This window comes from Monodon monoceros, unplaced genomic scaffold (assembly GCF_005190385.1).
Source record: "Monodon monoceros isolate NGI ecotype Baffin Bay Population unplaced genomic scaffold, NGI_Narwhal_1 Super_Scaffold_7, whole genome shotgun sequence".
Classification (NCBI taxonomy): domain Eukaryota; kingdom Metazoa; phylum Chordata; class Mammalia; order Artiodactyla; family Monodontidae; genus Monodon; species Monodon monoceros.
Window position 1 is genome coordinate 58,548,238 of NW_021703784.1, and position 21,095 is coordinate 58,569,332.

Below are 21,095 nucleotides of genomic sequence, written 5' to 3' on the forward strand. Positions count from 1 at the left end.
AAATAGGGATAAAGTGGAACATATCCTTCACATGGTAGTTGCAAAGATTAGTGAGCTAATATCTGTGAAGTGCTTAGCACAGTACCTGTTATATAGTAAGTGCTATGTAAATGATGGCTTCTATTAATATCATTTGTTATTATTATATTACAATAATATATAATATAATACTATATATAATGTAGTATATTATATAATAATTAAGGATTATTTTATCCCAGATACCTGAATAGTGGAAGAACAAGTCCATCCCCTATAGGTCAAACAAAAAGTACTGTATGTATTCCTTTCATACTTGGGATTTTATGGGAGAGAGATCTGTTAAACACGTAGACATGTGGTGAATGTTAAGGTCGTGGAGACTGTGACAGTAAGAACAAGCAGTGCTTGTGTTCTGGAGTCACGGCTTTGCTTATCTCTTCCCGCAGTATACAACTGGACCGTGGATGAGGTGGTGCAGTGGCTGATCACATATGTGGAGCTGCCTCAGTATGAGGAGACCTTCCGGAAGCTGCAGCTCAGTGGCCATGCCATGCCGAGGTCAGGAAGGGACTGGGTTCTCTCACTGGGGATGCAGGGAATGGGCTGGGGTCGGCTTGCCCTCACGTTGCTCTCACCTGTTAACTGAAGTTTCACCCCTTTCAGGGCAGGATCTGTAGACTTCTCACATTTACTGTGCACTTGCTAGAAAGCATATGGACACTCCACATCTATTCTCTTACTTAATATTTCTGTCAATCCTGGGACTAGTACTAATAGCTACCATTTATTGAGTGCTTAGTGTATGCCAGGCACTCTACTTAACACTTTATGTACAGTATCTCATTTAATTCTTACATCAATCCTGTAAGGTAGGTATTATTGTATCTAGATGATGAACCTGGCCTAGTAACTTTTCCAAGGTCACATGGCTAGTTAGAGGCAAAACTGCGATTTGAACCTAGATCTGGGTAGACTTCAAAGCCTGTGTTTTTTCTCTTTTTCTTTTGCTGTCCCCCCAGCAGTTGCCTCTTTCATTGCCCAGGAGACTCGGGGCTCTTTTAACCTTCCCGGAACTATCCATCTGCAGTTTATCTGCTCTAAAGAACCGGTGCAGAGGTGGGGGCTGACTACCATTGGCCCCAGTCTCCTCTCTGGAATGACTCTTCCAACAGCTGTTATGCCCTAGCTCTGCCTCCCTTTCAGGCACAATGTACTAGGACTTGGGGTGGGTGTGGGGAGGGGGTGGAATACTGCTTGGACTTCTTGTTATGTCAAACTAGCGCCATATGTCATTCAGTCATTAATCCATTCACTTATTCATTCACCCAGTATTTACTGGGTACCTGCTCTGGGCCAAGCACTTGTGCTGGGTGCTGGGGATAAAGATGACAACAACCTGCCCTTGCCCTCAAAGGGCTTACCGTCTGGTAAGTGCTGATTATGTATAATCTGTCATCTTATTATGTAGGTGCATCTGGTTATGAGCTTCAGCAAAGGGGAAAGGGGAAGGGGAAGCTGTTGGAATGCCCACACATCGCAGCCTCCAGCCACAGGGCTACCGGGCGCTGCTGTCCAGGCCTAGCTGAGCTGGCTGGTCCCTCCTCTGCTGCCTGCAGCCTCTTATTCACAGCTTCTCCCTACTCTGGAGAGAGTAATAATCTTAATGTCTGTACATCCCTTTATAGGGTACTTTCCTACCTATTATTTCAGTTGATTCTCACAATTCTGGGAGGAAGGAATTATTATCCCAACTTTCAGGCAAGCAAACTGAACTTCAGATATTTTATGATTTTTCAAAGCTGGTAAGTGGCAGAGCTGGGATTTGAACTCAGGTCTGCCTGGTTCTAAGTGCCCTGCTTTTTTCACTGCACCTTCCTCTTGCCCCATGTAGTTTGAAAATAGGCTTCCTGGAAATACTCAGTTTAGTTCTATTTAACAGAACTTTACCAAGCACTTACCATGCGCCATGCTCTCTCCTGGGTCCTGAGGACAAAGAAATGCATTAGACCTCACATTTGCCTTGAGGAACTCCACGTTTAGTGGAAAAGACAGACAATTAAACAGATGATTGACCATGAAGCTCCAGGATTTAGGTTTCTTTCCCATGGAAATAGCAGTATTGCCTTGTGGATCCCTGGCCTATTCCATCTTGAAGAACGGCTATGGCTTGGATTAAAACTGTAAAACATAGGGTAAGAAGTTAGTTCTCAGGCAGTGCACTCACTTGGCCATTCTGTGACTAGGATTAGATCCAAGACCAGACCCAGCCAGGCTGGGCATAGGGGTAGAGATAAACAAGCTGTGGTACCTTAGCGACAGCAGGAAGCATGGAGCATTCAGAGAGTAGGGTGTGGGGTAGAGTGTGGGCGCTTCTAGGCCCATCCCTAGGCAGCGTGGTATAATGGGGCGGATCTAGCAGATTTGTGTTGTATCCTGCCTTTGCCACTTACTTGCTGTGTGACTTTGGGCAAGTTACTTACCTCTAAGTCTCATTTTTCTTATCTGTAAAATGGAGCTAATAATAGAACTGGGTTCTTAAAGTGTGAGGACTAAATGAGGTATTGTATCTAAAGTGTCAGAACAATATGAGATATACACAGCTGCTTATTAAATGTTAGCTCCTTTCTCATTTCTCATTTCTTAGAAGTTCTAATGCAATGCTTGTTGTCAGCAGATTTATATTTAATGACAATGTGTTAGGATTAGGATAATTCAGAGGTCCCTAGAATCGCTGGGTCACGTGGCATAACATTTTGACCTGGGCTGGACAGGCGAATGTGTTTGCAAATGGTGGGAGTATGGGGACAGGTATATAGTGGATAATCCCTGGAAGGAGAAGTACAACAGAAAATTTACAGTTGGGTGTGGGAATGGTTACAGATGGATAATCCTTTGAGAGTAGGATATTCAGGAGATGGTGGACATGGGGAGAAGGGTGAACAAATTCTTGGTGAATGTTATGTGTCCTGTTCACTGCTTGTTGAGATCCACTGGTACAGACTGTGTACTAGAGTGCAGAGGGGAGCAATAGCCAGGAGCTAGAAGTCATGGAAGTGTTCCTGGGCGAGGTGGGTAGTCCTACCAGGATCCTTCCTGCTTTGCTGGCAGGGAACTGAGCCCCTACTCTTTGTCCCAACAGGCTCGCTGTAACCAACACCACCATGACAGGGACTGTGCTAAAGATGACAGACCGGAGCCATCGGCAGAAGCTGCAGCTGAAGGCCCTGGACACAGTGCTCTTTGGGCCTCCTCTCTGTGAGTCCTGTGGCAAGAAGGGCTGCTGATATGCCATGGACCCGAAGGCAGTTGGAGTGGCTGGGTTGAGGTCCTGGGTCTGCCCTAAAGGGATAAAATGAATGTTCTAGAGAGGTACACAATGCTGCTGAGATCCAGGGGAGGGATAAAGAAGGCATCCTATAGAAGAGGTGGCGTGTGACCTCTGCCTTTAAAGATGGATAGGGTTTTATTCCATGGAGGTGGCAGGAGAGGGCATTCTAGGTGGAGGAAACAACCTGAGCAGGGATACAAACACTAAAATTTGAATGGCATGCTCAGGTATAAAAAGTAACCCAAAAGGGGCTGAGTGCCATTTAGCTGTTCCTGCTCTCAGCTGTGGATATGCAGAGAGTATGAACTGATTGCTGGACATTTTGTGTCCTTGGACAGACAAACGGGATTAAGCAGGCTTTCACTGAATCAATAGAGACACAATCAGACCAAGGAAGTTTGGTCTCTTCAACCCAGGGTTAGTTGAGGGTATTAGGTGCTTCAACTCCTGAAGATCTGCGAGGTGGGAAGGGCCAACATTGCCAACCTTTTTTTATTCTAAGTGAACTCAGCACAGAAGTAGTAAGATTTCTTAGAAAATTAGTCTTGACCAAACAGTCTTAGGGCCTACTCCCTGCCCTTTGGGAGTGTTGGCATCAATTGAGGATGCCAGCAGCAGAATGCTATAGAGCCAAGAACCAGTCCAGAGAAGCAGCTGGCAGGCAGAGTCATGGGCAGTATAACATTTCCCTGTCCGTGCATTTGGCTTGACAAGTGCCCAAGCTGATGTCTCAATAGAGGTGGATGGGTCTGTACTTTCCGTGGTTTAAAAAAATTTTAATAGACTTTATTTATTTATTTAGTTAGTTATTTGGCCATGCGGCTTGTGGGATCTTAGTTCCCCAACCAGGGATTGAGCCCAGGCCCACAGCAGTGAAAGCCCGAGTCCTAACCACTGGACCACGAGGGAATTCCCTATTTTCATTTTTTTAATTTAAAAAAGTTAAAAAAATTTTTTTTTAGCCACACTGCACAGTATCCTAGTTCCCCGACCAGGGATTGAACCCGTGCCCCATGCAGTGGAAGTGCAGAGTCTTAACCACTAGACTGCCAGGGAAGTCCCTAGACTTTATTTTTTAGAGTAGCTTTAGGTTTACATCAGAATTGAGTGGAAGCTACAGAGATTTTCCATATACCTCCCGCCCGCATGCACGCACAGCCTCCCCCATTATCAGCATCCTCACCACAGTGGTACACTGTAACAACTGCTGAACCTGCACTGACACAGCATTATCACCCAGAGTCTGTAGTTTACATTAAGGTTCACTCTTGGTGTTGTGCAGTCTGTGGATTTCGACACATGTATAATGATGTGTATCCATCTGTGTGGTGTCATACAGAATGGTTTCACTGCCCTAAAGATCCTCTGTGCTCCACCTATTTACCCTGCTCTCCTCCTCAACCCCTGGCAATCACTGATTTTTTACTTCTCCATAGTTTTGCCTTTTCCGGAAGGTCTATATCTTTTGAAAATGTGAAACAGAGCAACATGGGAGAAGACCATTTCCATCTCCTTTGTTGCCCTGTTTTTGGTCCTAGGACACATTTTTTCTTGTGATTCATTTATAAGTTTTGAATAAATGACACAGCGAAGGCATTACTCTTTATATGAGACCCACCCTGCATACTGAGCAATGGCCTTTCATTCATCCACTAACATTTATTGAGCACCTACTGTGTACCACTATGCATGACAGGGTCCCTGCTCTCAAGAAGTTCCCTCTGAGTGGAGATTGGCATGTCAACAAATTTAATAAATGGTCAACAAATACGGTGGTATAACTGTCGTGTAAGTCATTCCATAGTTCAGGCGGGAGCACAAAGTAGGGAGGAGTTTTCAATTGCAGACCAAGAAGCTTTATGGAGAGGATCACTCTTGAGTTGACTCTTGAAAAATGGGAAGTGGCTTTATTAAACTCTCTCCGTTAACAGCCTATTCCCCTCTCTTTGTATACACCAGCAAGAACACTTCTGCCAGAAGAATCAAACCCAGCAGTGAAAGCTAAGCTATCTTTGCAGAGGCTGTCCTCCGTCACACCTTAGTTAGGGGAGGTCTCCACCAGCCTGAAAGTCTTCCTTAGTCTTCTGAGACATATTAACAGACTGTTACATGTTCTAATTCAAAATAGGATTTACCATATCTGAAAGGGTGCATTAGAAACTGCAGGTTAAAGTCAGCAAGGATTGTATATGGAAAAATCAGCTAGGGCTGGAGAGCATAGGAACCAGAATCCTGAGTACATACATGGTACTGAGTCCCAGAGGTCAGAGCCAGCAAGAGGAGCCTTGGTGAAGCAGGTTAGACTGATACCAGGACAGGAGTATCTTCTCCTAGACTCATTTCATATAGCCTATAGGTTGCATATGACCTAATCTAAGGGAGGTCAGAGGTCAGCAGAAAACTATTTCTGAGATTGGCAGAGCAGGGGTACTAGAGCTAAGAAGATACTTCACACCCACTAGGATAGCTACAATAAAAGCGAAAACAAAAAACAGAAAGTAAGTGTTGGCAGGGGTGTGGAGAAATCAGAACCCTTGTACATTTCTGGTGATAATGTAAAAAGGTTCAGCTACTGTAGAAAATAGTGTTCCTCAAAAAATTAAACATAGTTATCATATAACTCAGCGATTCCATGCCTAGGAATGTACCCAAAGAACTGAAAACAGTACTGAAACAAGTATATATACATAGCAGCATTATTCACAATAGCTGAAAAGTGGAAGCAACCCATATATCCATCAATGGATGAATGGATAAATAATTGTGGTATATAAATACAATGAACTATTACTCAGCCATAAAAAAGAATGAAGTTCTGATACATGCTACAACATGGATGAACCTGGAAAAAAGTGGCCTAAAAAAGTGAAAGAAGTGAAAGAACTGAGGGAGTGAAAGAAGCCAGACATAAAAAAGGACACATATTGTATGATTCCACTTATATGAAATATTCAGAATAGATAAATCCATAGGGACCACATGCAGATTGGTGGCTGGCAGGGGCTGGAGGGAGTGGGAAATGGGAAGCGACTGGTAATGGGTATGGGATTTCTTTTTGAGGTAATGATAAGGTTCTAACATTAATTGTGCTGATGGTTACACAGCCTTGTGAATACGCTAAAAGCACTGAACTGTACAATTTAAAAGAGTGAACTTTAGGGTATGTGGATTATATCTCCATCATCCTCATCATTATACACAAATTGATTTTTTATAACTCCTGGACTTCCATTTAGAGAACTTCTTATAAAGTTTAGGAAAGCACCTTGGTCTCTTCAGAATTGCCACTCACTGTGTGACCTGGCGTAGGTCACTTTTCTCAGTATGTGTTTGCTGATTTGGATCATGAAACAGCTGAACTAAAGGATCCTTATAATTCCTTTCAGCTGTACATTCCATGATTTGGGGCAAGAACCCTTTGGTTGATAAGGGTTCTGTGTAAAAGACAGGAGGAGGTCTGTTCTCTCCTCCTGTATCCTGTACTCTTAGGATTTCTGTATTTGGCCCTTGCCTTATCAAGTGGCCTTTGGCAATTTAGTTCTCCTGCCTAGATTTAGCTTCCCTCATCTGTAAAATGGGCTTGGTCGTTAAGGCTCTTACTGGCTCTCTCATTCAAGGACTCAGGTAGAGTTGGTGTACTCCTGGGAGCTAAGATTTTGGAATCCAGCAGCTGTCCTGATGGCAGAGATTGTTTTTATACTTTCCTACTGATGCTTCTTAAAGAAAAATTTTGAAAATTGCCAGCTGGAACCTGAGGAAGATACTAGGAAGCTCTTTGCCAGGAGACTTCTGCAAGGGCGGGGCCATGCCTGGTGGGTATCTGCAAAGAATCCCTTGATCTGTGTCCCTCTCAGCTCTGTTTTCCCATTTGCGCATGGACTGAAATCCCTAGGTCAGTGCTCTTCCCTGTGCAGCACTCACGTAGGACTTAGAGTGATGGCCTGTGCTGGCTCTGCTGGGTTCTATGTCCAGGGTGAGCGCTCAGGCCTCACCACAGGCTTGTAGTAAACACCCCCAGAGCACCTGGGCCCACTTCAGTTTCCAGTCATGGCTACCTCTCCCAGTCTTAACGAAAATCCCACCTTCGGTCTGAGGTTTGAGAAATCGCAAATCAAAATTTTGTTTACAGTAGCTGGGGGTGTCTGCTGAGTGAGCGGGATCCATCTACCCACAGCAGCCTCAGAGCTTGGGAAGGGGGAAGAGGGGTCACATTGGCTCAGCCCAGAGTCCTGACAATGGCAGACAGCTCAGTCCTCCCCATGTGGCCACAGAGCAGCACAGGTGCTTTCCTGTCTTTTCCACCTGCAGAGTTGGCTCCAGGCTGGCCCACCTGGGGCTCTCCTGGCCGTGCTGCTAGTCAGGTGTCAGGTGTGCTCTGAGACATAGAGGCCCAAGGACAGTGTTCAGTTTGGGGCCTAAGTTGATGTCTCATTAGGGCAGCAAATGATTCACTGAGGGAGAAATTGAGGCCCAGATGAGGTGAGTTTTTAGACGTCGTTCAGCTTTTCAATAGCAGAGCCATGCCTCAAATCTAGGTCTTTTTTTTTTTTTTTTTTTTGCTGTACGCGGGCCTCTCACTGTTGTGGCCTCTCCCGTTGCGGAGCACAGGCTCCGGACGCGCAGGCTCAGCAGCCATGGCTCACGGTCCCAGCCACTCCACGGCATGTGGGATCTTCCCGGACTGGGGCACGAACCCGTGTCCCCTGCATCGGCAGGCAGACTCTCAACCACTGCGCCACCAGGGAAGCCCCTAAACCTAGGTCTTTAACTTACATTTCAGTGCTCTTTTCTACTGTATTATCCCACCCTCTACTTGTGTTAGAGGAAACAAGATATAAGAGTTTCAGCTTTGAAATCAAGCAAACTGGCTCTATCACTCACTCGCTTTGTGACCTTGGGCACATTCCTAAGGTTCTCTGTGTCCCAGTTTCCCCTAAGTAAATGGTAGCTACTGTTTTTAGTGTAATGCCTGCTGTGGTTGGTCTCGGGCTAAGGGCTTATGTGCCCTTTGTGCTCTTAGCACAAAGAGAAGGGTGCAGAGAGAGGCCTGCCCAGTAATTGCGAGGGCTGGGGAATTTTCCTTTGTGATAGAGGAAAAGACGAGACTGTACCTTGTCTTCCTTCCTCAGTGGCTCAGGTAATAGGGAAAAGTCCTCAGTAAGCAGGAGTAGCTGCCTCTCTGGCACAGCTTGCTCTGGTCTCTGTCAGCTCTGTTCTTACCCTCTTTCTCCTTTTTGTTATGTTCCAACTTACCCTTCAAGCCTTCTCTAGGATGCCTTTCCAGCCTCTTCCCGGGCATGGTCAACCCTTCCCTCTTACTTTCCTCTGGGGATTCACAGCCCTTTGTACCTGCTTTTTTGTTTGTTTGTTATTTCAGATTTACCTTTTTCTTTTTTGAAGTATAGTTGATTTACAATATCGTGTTAGTTTCAGGTGCACAGCAAAGTAATTGTACCTGCTTTCTGTATAACGATCTGTTTTCCTGTCTGTTACTCTTTAAACTGGAAACTCCTTGAGGGTAGACACAGCTTTGTTCATCTGTCATCAGCACTCAGTGTAAGGCCCAGCAAGGAAGAAGTGCCAGGAGATGAATGCTAGAAGTTACACAGAAGGAAGCTGGGGGAGGTGGGAGAAGAGTCTGGCCCAGCTTAGTTGTGGGGAGAACCGCTCCCTATGTAGTGTCTGTGCATAGGTGAGGCAGCTAAGGCAGCTTTTGGCTACAACCAGAAGGGAGGAGGGCCCAGAAATAGTTCTTACAGGTTAAACAGATACCTCAGCACAGAAGACTGTGTAAATGACAAGAGAAACTCCTAGCACATACATTAGTGTGGGCAGTAGAGCGGTGGAGAGAATAGACTGGGAGAGGGGATTCCAGAAAGTGATAATTATTGGAGGCTCACGTTCTCAGTGCTAACTGGCACCCTGAAAATTCTCACCATCACCCCTGACTGTGTTCACATGTAAGCATCTCATTTGTTTACACCCTCCTCCCTTGCCTCGGGCCTGATTGTGTTAACAGTTGACCTAATTTTGCTAAAATCTGTTTGCAGCACTCAGGCTGGGAACTCTGCCACCCTCTGGCTCCCCAGGTCCTAACCAGCTTCCCTGGGTTCGCTCTGTTCACCTAGCCAGCCACCTCTGCTCTCATGAAACCTCCATGGTTTCTCTGTGGCTGTGTTCCCTGGTGTGAGGTGGATTCTGAGAGCTGAGCTCCAGTCGGGGCTGTGAGGACAGCTTGCCATATTTTTTCTGATCCCAGGAGCTGGTATTTATTTGCCTTCCACGTGCACTTTATATTGTACCTCCCCTTTCCTGCTAAAACCTCCCTTTCTTCTTCCCTTTTTCTCTCCTTTCCACCTTTGCTGAGTACCTGCTCTGGCCAGCCTCTATGCTAAGTAAGAGGCTACAGAGATAAGTAAGTCTTGTGCCCTGGTCCTGAGTAACTCACAGATTACCAGAAGGTGACTGCCATGGAAGCTGAAAAACACACAGGGCCGACCTTGAGATAATACATGTTTTTAGCTGTCCAAAGAGTGGGTTGGTCAGGGAATCCTAGTTCAGAGGAGAAGGAATGGGCAGGTCTCTGTGAACTGTGGTAGGCTGGGAAGGTGGTGGGAATTGAAGAATAGGACTGAGATTATGATAGGAAGAAGTACATCACTAATAAGGCATAGACTAGACTCTTAAATTCCCTATTTTCCCCTCTTCTTTTTCTGACAATAGTTTATAGATTCTGTATTTGTCAGGGTTCTCCAGAGAAACAGAACCCATAGGTTATGTACATAGATATATATATGAGGAGATGTATTATGAGAATTGATTCATGCTATTATGGAGGCCAAGAAGCTCCACAATCTTTCCGTCTGCAAGCTGGGACCCCAGGAAAGCCAGTGGTATAATTCAGTCTGAGTCTGAAGGCTGAGAACCAGGGGAGCTGATGGTGTGAGTCCTTGTCTGAGTCTGAAGATTGAGAGCCAGGGGAGCTGATGTAAGAGGGCAGGGGAAGATGGATGTCTCAGCTCAAGCTGAGAGAGCATATTTGCCCTACCTCTGCCTTTTGGTTCTGTTCAGGCCCTTAGTGGCATGTGGACGATTGGATGATGTCCAGTTGCACTAGTGAAGATGACCTTCTTTACTTAGTCTACCGATTCAAATACTAATCTCTTATGAAGACAACTCCACAGACACACCCAGAAATAATGCTTTACCAGCTATTCACACATCCCTTAGCCCAGTCAAGGTGACACATAAAGTTAACCATCACAGATTCCCTTAGGACTGTGGGGTTCAGCCCGGGGCCCCACTGAAGGGAACTGACAATTCTCACATCTACTTCTCCAACTCCTACCTCTTCCTCAAATCCCACATCTACATTCTTTATTACCTATGGGATATGCCCATCTAAATGTCTCCAAACACCTCAAAGCACTTTCATTTACAACTATGCATTTGATCTTTTAGTAATTCTGTGATAATGCATTTTACAGTCGAGGAAGCTGAGACCCAGATGGGGGAAATGAATTTCATGACAAATTGGGGCAGAGGCAAGCATAGAACCCAGACTTCCTCATACTAAGTGCAGGATGCTTCCTTTGATGAAACAAAAATTTCTCTACATGAGGCCTTACGTGTAACCTCAAAGGCCTGGCCATTCAGCCTTTGGATCTTCACTGTCCTGATGACAATGCCACAGCCAGCTCCCAGCATGTTGTTTCATGGGAAAACTCAGGACTTGGAATCCTTAGAGTTGAACTCAGGCTAGATCAGGGGATATAGGCATCTCCATGGTGAGAGATGTTTGCATGTAGTAAAACAGAAACAATACCTGCTGCATGAGTATGAGAAAGTGGGGTGTAGCAGAAAGACCGTGCAGTCAGGCAAATCTGGATTTGAATCCAAGCTCTGTCACTTTTTATGGACTCTGGCAAGTCAGTGCCTCTCTGGAGCCTCAGTTTTCTGGTCTACAGAATGGGAAGACTCTACCTTATAGAATAGTTGTGAGAATTTGAAATGAATATAGATGCCTGTTCCATTTTTTATTTTCTCTATTTCCCTTCTTTGCTTATGTGGATTAAAGAGAGGGAGATATCACACTTGAGGCTTGTCAGTGAAGATTCAATCCCACTAATATTTATTGAATACCTTCTGTGTGCTGGTCAGTGCTGTGCTGGGCACTGGCCTACAGACAAGGGATGATCAGTAGGGGCCACAGAGTAAACCAGCTAGATTAGACTTATTTTCTTCCCACCAAGCTTGGTAGCCCACGGGATGTGACAGGCAGTATATTTGAGCTTCAGCTATGCATTTGAAAAGGCAGAGGGATATATGGGATGGATGCTTGTGTATTTAGGTGGAGTCAAAACTGGCTGAAGAGACCCAGGGGGTGACTGATAGAACCTATCCTTGCCCCTGGTCATTCAGTATTTTTATTTATGCGTTGGATGAGAATATGAAGCTGGGAAAAATAGGATCTTGTTTCAAATCGATCTAGAGAAGGTAGAATAAGGGACTGAATAGAATAGATCCGCGCCCAATCTGTATGCCCACCTTAAGAACTTTGAAGTGTTGGAGGTAATAGGGGGAGGGTGCTGGTCGCATGGAGTCTTGTTTGAACAGAGTACCTTTGACTTTGAGTAGGAACGTAAAGGAGATGTTGATGGTGAGAAACCCTGGGAAGCCAAGATGAAAAGTCTTTAATAAACAGGGGAGACAAACAGCACCCCAGCCTTTGGTGGAGGCTGGATAGGAGGCAGGTGTGTTCCAGAAAGGAAAGCAGCTCACTGTGCTGCAGAGATATCCCTTCTTGGGACCTGAAGGATGGGAGAGTGGGGACTTGAGAATGGCTGCAAGTATAGACCTTCCAGGAAGCTAGAGGATGGCCGCTAGAGGACCCTCAGTTTTCTCTGTTAGAGTCTGGCATAAACACGTAAAGGACACGGCTACACCCTGGACCTAGTAACTCCCTCTCTTGGATGGAAATAGAATGTGCTAATCTGTCCTTGATCCCACACCATCCCCAGGTCCTATCGCTCAGCCTTTCAATGAGGAGCTATGAATATAACCCTTTTTGTCAAACTGGGCCTCAGCTTCATGCAGTGGGATTTCAGCTACATGTGTCTTTTCCTGCTGTCTAGACCCTGCCTCAACTCGGTGGCTCCACTGGATCCTTTTGGATTCCCCTCAGCCCCTTGTCCTTACTGGGCACGGAAATCCCATCAGTCCTGCCTCCCCCTCCCCAACACCAGGTGGCCCACTGTGCACAGGACATCATTACCTCTTTTCCCTCGTCTGGGGCCCCTCTGAGCCATAGCTGCTCTATCTCAAGTGGAGTACAATGCAGGCAGGGCCTACAGGAGCAGCCTCTTTCCCTCCTGGTGTCTCTTTCAGTCTCCTGTGCTGTGGCCGAGAGCCCAGGTCTGGCACACCAGGACCAATCTCAGGCTCCAGGACTGCCCCTCTTCTGGCTGGCTCAGTTCTTGGGACATGGTTTTTACTCTTATCTTCTGATGTTATTCCTTGTCTAGCTTTTCGGTTTTGCTCTGGAGACTGAGCATTGCTTTGAACCCCTTGCTGGCGGCCAGGGCCCTCGCACCTCACCAGATTGCTGCCAGGCCTTCCCTGGAGGTATTCTCTCTTCCTGGCACATGTCATGTCTTAATGTGTACCAATCTCTTGATGCTACTCCTGTTCTACCTGGGCTCTGGGCTGAGCCACAGCCTAGAAATGCTCTCTGTAGATGAGACTTGCAGACCTTTACCTGCTCTGGTCTTTGTACCTTGTACCTAGAATAGCCTCGTAGTCCAGGAGACCCAGCTCCTGCAGTAATCTCAGTCCCACAGCCAGTCCTCAGGCTCCAGTGACATTGCTTGGTACCCTTACCAGCCATCCCCTTCTACCTAGTGTAGCACTGTAGCCTTGCTTACCCTGTAGGGTAGAAGCCACTGCATCTGGGCACATGGGCTCATCGCAGCCCAGAATGGCTGGGATGTATTGAGAAGGCACTAGTTCTCTTCATTGCGTATTAGGAGAGTATGATCCAGTAAGCTTCCTGTATTGCTCTAAGGCCTCTCATCCTTTCCAAACTAAGCCTTGACTTAGTAGAGAAAATGGCACAGAGTGTGGCCAGTGTGTGTCTAAGAAGAGAAACGAATTCCTCCTGAGCGGGAAGGCTTTGTGGAGGAGGGGCTGCAGCAGAGTCTGCAGGGCTAAGTGTGTAGTGGGCACCCTGACTCACTGTGCCCTTCTTCTCTGGCAGTGACCCGCCATAATCACCTCAAGGACTTCATGCTTGTGGTGTCTATCGTTATTGGTGTGGGCGGCTGCTGGTTTGCTTATATCCAGAACCGTTACTCCAAGGAGCACATGAAGAAGATGATGAAGGATCTGGAGGGCTTACACCGAGCTGAGCAGAGTCTGCATGACCTTCAGGAAAGGTAAGGCCCTGTCCCTTCCCCACGGCCCTGGTGCTGCCATCTCTTGGGAGCCTCCAGTTTCCACCTGCGCTGTGGGCCGTCTGGCTCCTGAGACCCTGCCGACGACGTAGAGGCCCAGGCTGTGTCATCCTTCCAAACCTGCATCAGAGCCTAGGTTCCTGCCATTCCATTCGCACAGGCAAGTATTCCTCCCCAGGGCAGAAGCTTATTTCTATCTTTTCTCCCTCGGAGCTTCAGAGGGAGAAGTGTGGAGCTGTCAGAGGTCTTGAGCTTCCCTGGTTGGATGACTAGTTAGGGGTCATTCTATCCTCCGTCCCACCTCTGGACTGCTTCCCTTCCCATAGAAGTAGACATAATTAACTGTTCTTCACTGTTTCCCAAAGAAACCTCACAAATCTGTCTTCCTAATACCTTTCATGCTCTCTTGTACAGCATCTAAATCTCATGAGACTCACTTGTTGTATGACTTTGGGTAAATCCCTTTCCTTTCTAGGACTTATTTCCTCATCAGTAATGTAAAGGCATTGAACTAGGAGAATACCAGGGCCTTCTAGCTCTGATAGTCTGGTATTCTGTTTAAATAAAACATGGCTTAGAAACTATTGTAGAAGATCTAGCCGTGAAGAGAAGGTGCCAGTCAGTCAGCCAACCTAAGTATTGGGCTGGCCAAAAGTTTCCTTCGGTTTTTAAAGTAAAAATAAAAGACACATTTTTCATTTTCACCAAGAACTTTATTGAACAGTGTATTCACCGTTTTGTTCCACTACCTTCTGCCATTTTTCAGACAGCTTCGTAGTTCCATCTCCCCAAAACTTTTTATCTTTTTGAGCAAAGAACCGTTCCAGGTGCCTTTTACAGTCTTTCAGGGAATTGAAATTTTTTCCATTAAGAGAATTTTGTAAAGACCGAAATAAATGGAAATCCGAAGGTGCAATATCTGGTGAATATGGCGGGTGAATCAGAACTTCCCAGCCAAGCTGTAACAGTTTTTGCCTGGTCATCAAAGAAACATGCGGTCTTGCGTCATCCCGATCAAAGATTATGCATTTTCTGTTGAATAATTCTAGACGCTTTTCGTTGAGTGCTGCTTTCATTTGGTCTAATTGGGAGCAATACTTGTTGGAATTAATCGTTCGGTTTTCCGGAAAAAGCTCGTAATAGAGGACTCCCTTCCAATCCGACCATATACACAACATCCCCTTCTTTGGATGAAGACCGTTCTTTGGTGTGGTTGGTGGTGGTTCATTTCACTTGCCCCACGATCTCTTCCCTTCCACATTATTGTACAGTATCCGCTTTTCATCGCCCGTCACAATTTGTTTTACAGACAGAACATTTTCGTTACACTTAAGTAGAGAACCGCATGTGGAAATACGGTCAAGAAGGTTTTTTTGCTTAACTTATGTGAAACGCAAACATCAAAGCGATTCACATAACCAAGCTGGTGCAAATGATTTCCTACGTTTGATTTGGATATTTTGAGTATGTTGGCTATCTCCCGCGTGGTATAATGTTGATTATTCTCAATTAATGTCTTGATTTTATTGCTATCAACTTCAACTGGCCTACCTGACCGTGGAGCATCATCCAGCAAGCACGAAACTTCACAAACCACTTTTGACATGTTCAATCAGTCACAGCACCTTCTCCATACACTGCACAAGTCTTTTTCTGCGTTTCATTTGTGTTTTTATCTTTCTTGAAATAATAAAGCCTAATAAGCTGAAAAATGTTGTTTTTTTCTTCCATCTTCAATATTAAAATGGCTACACAAAAATTCACCAGTTTTTTTTTTTTTTTTGCGGTACGTGGGCCTCTCACTGTTGTGGCCTCTCCCGTTGCGGAGCACAGGCTCCGGACGCGCAGGCTCAGCAGCCATGGCTCACGGTCCCAGCCACTCCACGGCATGTGGGATCTTCCTGGACCGGGGCACGAACCCGTGTCCCCTGCATCGGCAGGCGGACTCTCAACCACTGCGCCACCAGAGAAGCCCCAAAAATTCACCAATTTTGATAAGTTTTTTTTTTAAATGCACGCTGATATGACAGCTGTCACAATACAATCTAACAAAATTGTTTCCAATGAAGTTAAAGACAACTAAGCGCTACTGGAACCATCTTACAGAGAAAAACCAAACGAACTTTTTGGCCAACCCAACACTTCCTGAAGTCTAGAAATCAGGTCTGTGCAGGGAATTGTAAGGAAGTCACTGCTCCTGGGGCCACAAAGCTCACACTTAAGAAGGAGCAGTGACTCAGTGCCAGCTTATGGGACGAGAGCTTCAAGGACTGGAAGGGCACAGAGGTAGGAGATGAGTGGATGTGGAGTCTGAGGAGGTGGCCTTGAAAGACGGGTAGGAAAGATGTAACCTGGTAGTTCTGGTTGAATGTATAGAGTGAGGCCAGATCCCTGGCACCTACAGACTCACATGGAGAAATTTAGCAGGATGCAAAAGGCAATAGAGAGTCAATGTAGGTATTTGGCTTTTTTGCTTTGTTTTGGTTTTGAGAAAAGGAGAAGCCTACTTCAGGACTGTCTTTTAGAAAATTATTCCAACAGCCTAGGGGCTCCAGTTGGGAAGTCTTTGCAGGAATCCATGTAAAAAGGAATGAAGAAGTCTGGCTCTTTTCTGTTATTTTAAAATGATAGATATAATTTTCTTTGGAGGGATGGGGAAAGGATTTCTTAAGAGCTAGGTATTGTTAAGTACTTAAATGTATTATTGTTTTTAATCACCACAACCCTGTTAGGTAGGTATTGTTATCCCAATTTTCAAGTTGAAGAAATGAAGCCTCAGAGAGGGTGAGTGTCAGTAAGTAGTAAGCTAGGAATTTCGACACCCACAGGGTGCTGCCTCAATAAAGGCAGCCTTAGCAGATTCATTTCCATGGGCTGGACTTTTAGGAGGCAAGAGGAGTTTTATCTTTGAGCCGATTCCTGGCTACTTTGCTGGACCCCCTTGTTCCTGGGCCCTTTTCCAAACGGGGGCTAAATGCTGCTATGTGGGCAGTCCCCGTTCTTCATTTGTCTGAAAAACATGTACTGTTTTCATTCCAAAGGCAAAGAATCTAGGCAGGAGACATTCCAAGTTTGGGGATAAAACTAAGCTCCCAGCCCTCCCTGCTCCGCACGGCCTCCAGAGCTAAATGACCACTGTGGCACTTGGAGAAACAAATGCACACACTCCCCAAAGACAGGCTTGCACCTGCGCACACACATATCCTCCTCTGACAGTGTCCAGAGCCCATGTGCCTCCTTGTCCCTCCTCACTTTGGCAGGCCTACACTGTCAGCCACCAAAGAGCTTTTTTACAGAGTTCCTGATATTTTGGGTGAATAAATGTAATGCTACATGTGCATTCCAGTTAGGATTTCATTGGGTTTCAAGATAATTCCTTGAGGCAGGCAGGAATTTTGATTCCCATTTACAAAGGAGGAAACAGGCCTAGTCCAGGGAACAGACTTGTCCATAGTCATACAGCTGCTTAGAGCCAGGGCTTGCAGTCAGGCTGCCTGATTTTCTTGCTTGTAATGGTAACTGATTGCTGCCTTCAGGATGCTCAGTCTTCTGTGGAGGAGATGTAGTGAGACAAGGCTTGATTGTATATTTATTTTCTCATTTCTGTACCCAGTGGTACTTATTGATCTTCATCTCTATTAGATCCTGTTAGGGTTATGAAAGTGGGTCAGTTTTGATTCTACTTTAAAAGGAGCTCCCTATTGTATGGAGAAGACAGGCATATCACAGGCTTTTCAGAAGAGGCTGCTTCCGGAGAGGATAATATTTCAGTGAAGAATCGAATCCCTAGTGGTGTAATTTCAAGCAGTGGGGTCATGGAAGAATATAATAAAGGAGGACATTCAGCAAGGGGAAGGGGATGGGGCTGGAAATGGCGCCTCTGATTTGTTTTTAGCTGTGCATGTAGCGCCACCTGCTGTATACCTTAAGGAGGTTCAACTCCCTTTCGCTCCAGGAACAAAGTAGATAGAAGGCTGCAGTTTGTCAGCAGGAAGCTTGCAGCCTAGACATTTTTCCTCTTCCCTCCTTACTTGTCACCACATCTTTTGAGGCTTCAGTCACTGACACATCTGGACTTGGGATTATTTAGAGGCTGAGTTCTGTTTCTGCCTCTTCTGTTTCACCTTCTTAATTAACTCAGTGGTCAGTGCTCTTCTCTGTGGGCCCTACTTGTTCTGTAGCCTATCCTTCCTCTTCCGTACCTCAAGTCTAAAGCCATATATCACTTGTCTTCTTCCTCATCCTTTCCCCCTCTTATCCTGGTTCCCCGGTAACTTGGTGGTTCCTACTAAGATCGGAAGACCTGACAGTGGCTAAGTCCTTTCCCTCTTCCAGAGAGACTAGCCAACTGTTACTCTTTCTTCTGGGTCTAGTCCCAGGCCTCACCTTCCCTGACTCCTTTCAAGCAGAGTTGATCACCCCATCCCTGGGGCCTACCCAACACCTTGTATATCTCTCTATCATAGAACTTATCACACTGTGTGTACCTATCTGTTTACTTGTTTATATTGGACTAGATTATGAGTACCTCAGCAGCAGAGACAGTTTTCTCACTCATTTCAATATATCTAGGGCTCAGCACAGGGCTTGGCATTTAGTAGATGCCTTAAAGTACTTGGTGAATGAATGGATGGATGAATGAATGAACATAGATATATGGCAGAAAGAAGGGAGGAAGGAAGGAAGCTTGTTGGATGGATGAAAGGTTTTGTCAGTAAACAGAGGGAATGTGTGGGTGGGTACAAGGGCATATTTTCATTATAACTGATGCCCTTGAGATCTTACCCACCATGGAAGATACTTAGGAAGGGAACTCAGGGCTGGGGGCAGCAGGGGCTCTCCCAAATCCTGTCCAGCCCCTTTGGCATAAATTTCATTTTTCGGTGCTTCTGGGAACAGGTACTCAGGAGTCCAAGAGGTACAGCTCAATAGTTCCTCTCTCATCTTCCTTAAATCCCCCCACTACCACCACCCCCGTCACATCTCACCATCAGGCTTTCTCTGGGTCTTTGGTCTAGCTTGCAGGGTGTTCTACATTTATTGCACCTTCCAGATACCTTGGTATAAGGGTAGTAACTGTGGGATTTGAAGACATACAGATTGGAATTCTAGTCCCAGTTCTACATGCAGTTAATTCCCGTCTCTAAGCCTTCATGTCCGTATCTGTCCCAGGCTTATAATGATACAATATATCATTATCTGCAGGGAGAACAAATGTGAAATACCTTGTAAATTAGTAGTTGTTACGATCTGAGTATGTGAGACACCTTAGAAGGAAGGATTCAGGTACCTAGGAACCTAGCTTCACAGCCTTTATTACTGGCAGCAGATTGATGGCCCACGTAAGAATTATGGTAATGACCGTGGTTTCTGTTGGCCCTGAGCTACCTCAGAGCCAGGCAGGCAGCAGAGTAGGGAGAATATGTTCAGAGTGCTGGAGCCCTCATTTTCCTCTTGGATGCCATGCCTCCTGACGTGTTGGCTGGCGCCCGCTTGCCTGGCCTTCTCCAGCTCCCCGCATTGCCCCCCAGGCTGCACAAAGCCCAGGAGGAGCACCGCACAGTGGAAGTGGAGAAGGTACACCTGGAAAAGAAGCTGCGTGATGAGATCAGCCTTGCCAAGCAGGAAGCCCAGCGGCTGAAGGAGCTGCGGGAGGGTACTGAGAATGAACGGAGCCGCCAAAAATATGCTGAGGAGGAGTTGGAGCAGGTAGGGGAAATCTGCGAATTCTTGGACACCCCGAGGGGGTGGGGTAAAAGGGCAGGGGCCAAAGGTCTGGCTAAGAGTAGTGGGAAAGTTGCAAAAAATGGTCACTGCGGTTTGTCAAAGAACAGTGAATAACGGGTGGTAACAGTTATTTTGTTCCTTTTTAATTGAGGTATTTACATAAAGTATACAAATCATAAGTATACAGCTGGCACACTTTTACATATGCATGTACTTGTGTAACCACCATCCAGATCAAGATACAGACTCTCTTAAGCACTCAGAAGGCTCGCTTTTGCCTCCCCTTTCTCCCTGTCAATATTCCACCCAAAAGGTAACTACAGTTTTAATCTCTAAACCAGATTAGTTTCACGTGCTTTTGAACGTCATCTGAATAGCATTATACAGTATGTATTCTTTTGTGTTTGGTTTCTTTCACTCAACATTGTGTCTGTGAGAGTCATCCATGTTTCATGTAGTGATAACTGATTTATTTCCATTGCTGAGTATTAATCCATTGTATGAATATACTGTAAATTATTTATCCATTCTCCTGTTGATAGACTTTTGGGTTGTTTGCAGATTTTTTTTTTTTTGCAGTTTATCAATAACATTGTTTATGAACCTCCTTGGTGGGCATCACTTATTTCTGTTGGATATGCAGTAGGGCATTTATATATTTAACTTTATCAGAAACTGACAATTTTCCAAAATGGTTGTACCAATCTATACTGCCACCAGCAATAGTGTGAGAGTTCTAGTTGAGCTACAACCTTGGTATTTTTAGGCATTTTCATTTTATACATTCTGATATGGATGTAATGGTATCTCATTGTGATTTTAATTTTAATTTTCTTATTGACCAATAATATTGAATACCTTTCCATAAGTTTATTGACCACTTTATTTGGGAATCTCTTCTAATTTAAAAAATTGGGTTGTATTTTTTCTTAATTGATTTGTAAGAGTTTTAAAATATATTCTGGATGTAAGTCTTCTTGTCTATATATATACATACATATTGCAAATATTTTCTCCCAGACTGTGGCTTGCTTTTTTGCTCTCTTAATATTGTCTTTTAATGAACAGACGTTCTTGACTTTAATGAAGACCAATTACTCAATCTTTTTTTTTTTTTAAATGGTTGATGCTTTTTGTGGCCTGCTTAAGAAATCTTTCCCTAACTCCAAGATATTTTCCTCTAGAAGCTTTATTGTTTTACTTTTCGCATTTAGGGATATGGCTTATTTCAAACTAATTTTTATGTATAAGATGAGATAGGAGATCAAGGTTTTTTCCCAGGTAGATACGCTGTTCTGTGGTCTATATGTCTATCCTTATCCCACATTGTCTTACAACAAGTCTTGATATCTGGCAGTGTTAGATTCTCCAGCTTTGTCCTCCTGCCAGATGGCCTTGGCTATTCTAGGTTCTTTGCCTTTCCATGTTGGCTTGTCATTCCGTTACAGTGTGCTCTGCTGGGATTGTTATTTGTTTTTACATTGAATCTATAGATTAATGTGGGGGAAAACTGACACTTTAACCAAATAATTATTCTAATTCATGAGCATTGGTTATCCTGTCACCTATTTAGGTCTCTAAAAATTTCTCTCAACAATGTTTTGTAG

General features: G+C 45.0%; 1 protein-coding gene across 7 annotated transcripts in view; it reads left to right on the plus strand.

The window, feature by feature from the left end:
- Positions 1-21,095, plus strand: part of STIM1 (stromal interaction molecule 1) — a 188,158-nt gene that overhangs the window by 152,575 nt on the left and 14,488 nt on the right. For all 7 annotated transcript variants that reach the window (XM_029208552.1, XM_029208551.1, XM_029208555.1 and 4 more), the window contains 4 exons: positions 429-540; positions 3,122-3,237; positions 13,566-13,743; positions 19,293-19,470. In XM_029208552.1, the coding sequence (XP_029064385.1) occupies positions 429-540; positions 3,122-3,237; positions 13,566-13,743; positions 19,293-19,470 (584 nt within the window). The remainder of the gene's footprint in view (positions 1-428; positions 541-3,121; positions 3,238-13,565; positions 13,744-19,292; positions 19,471-21,095) is intronic.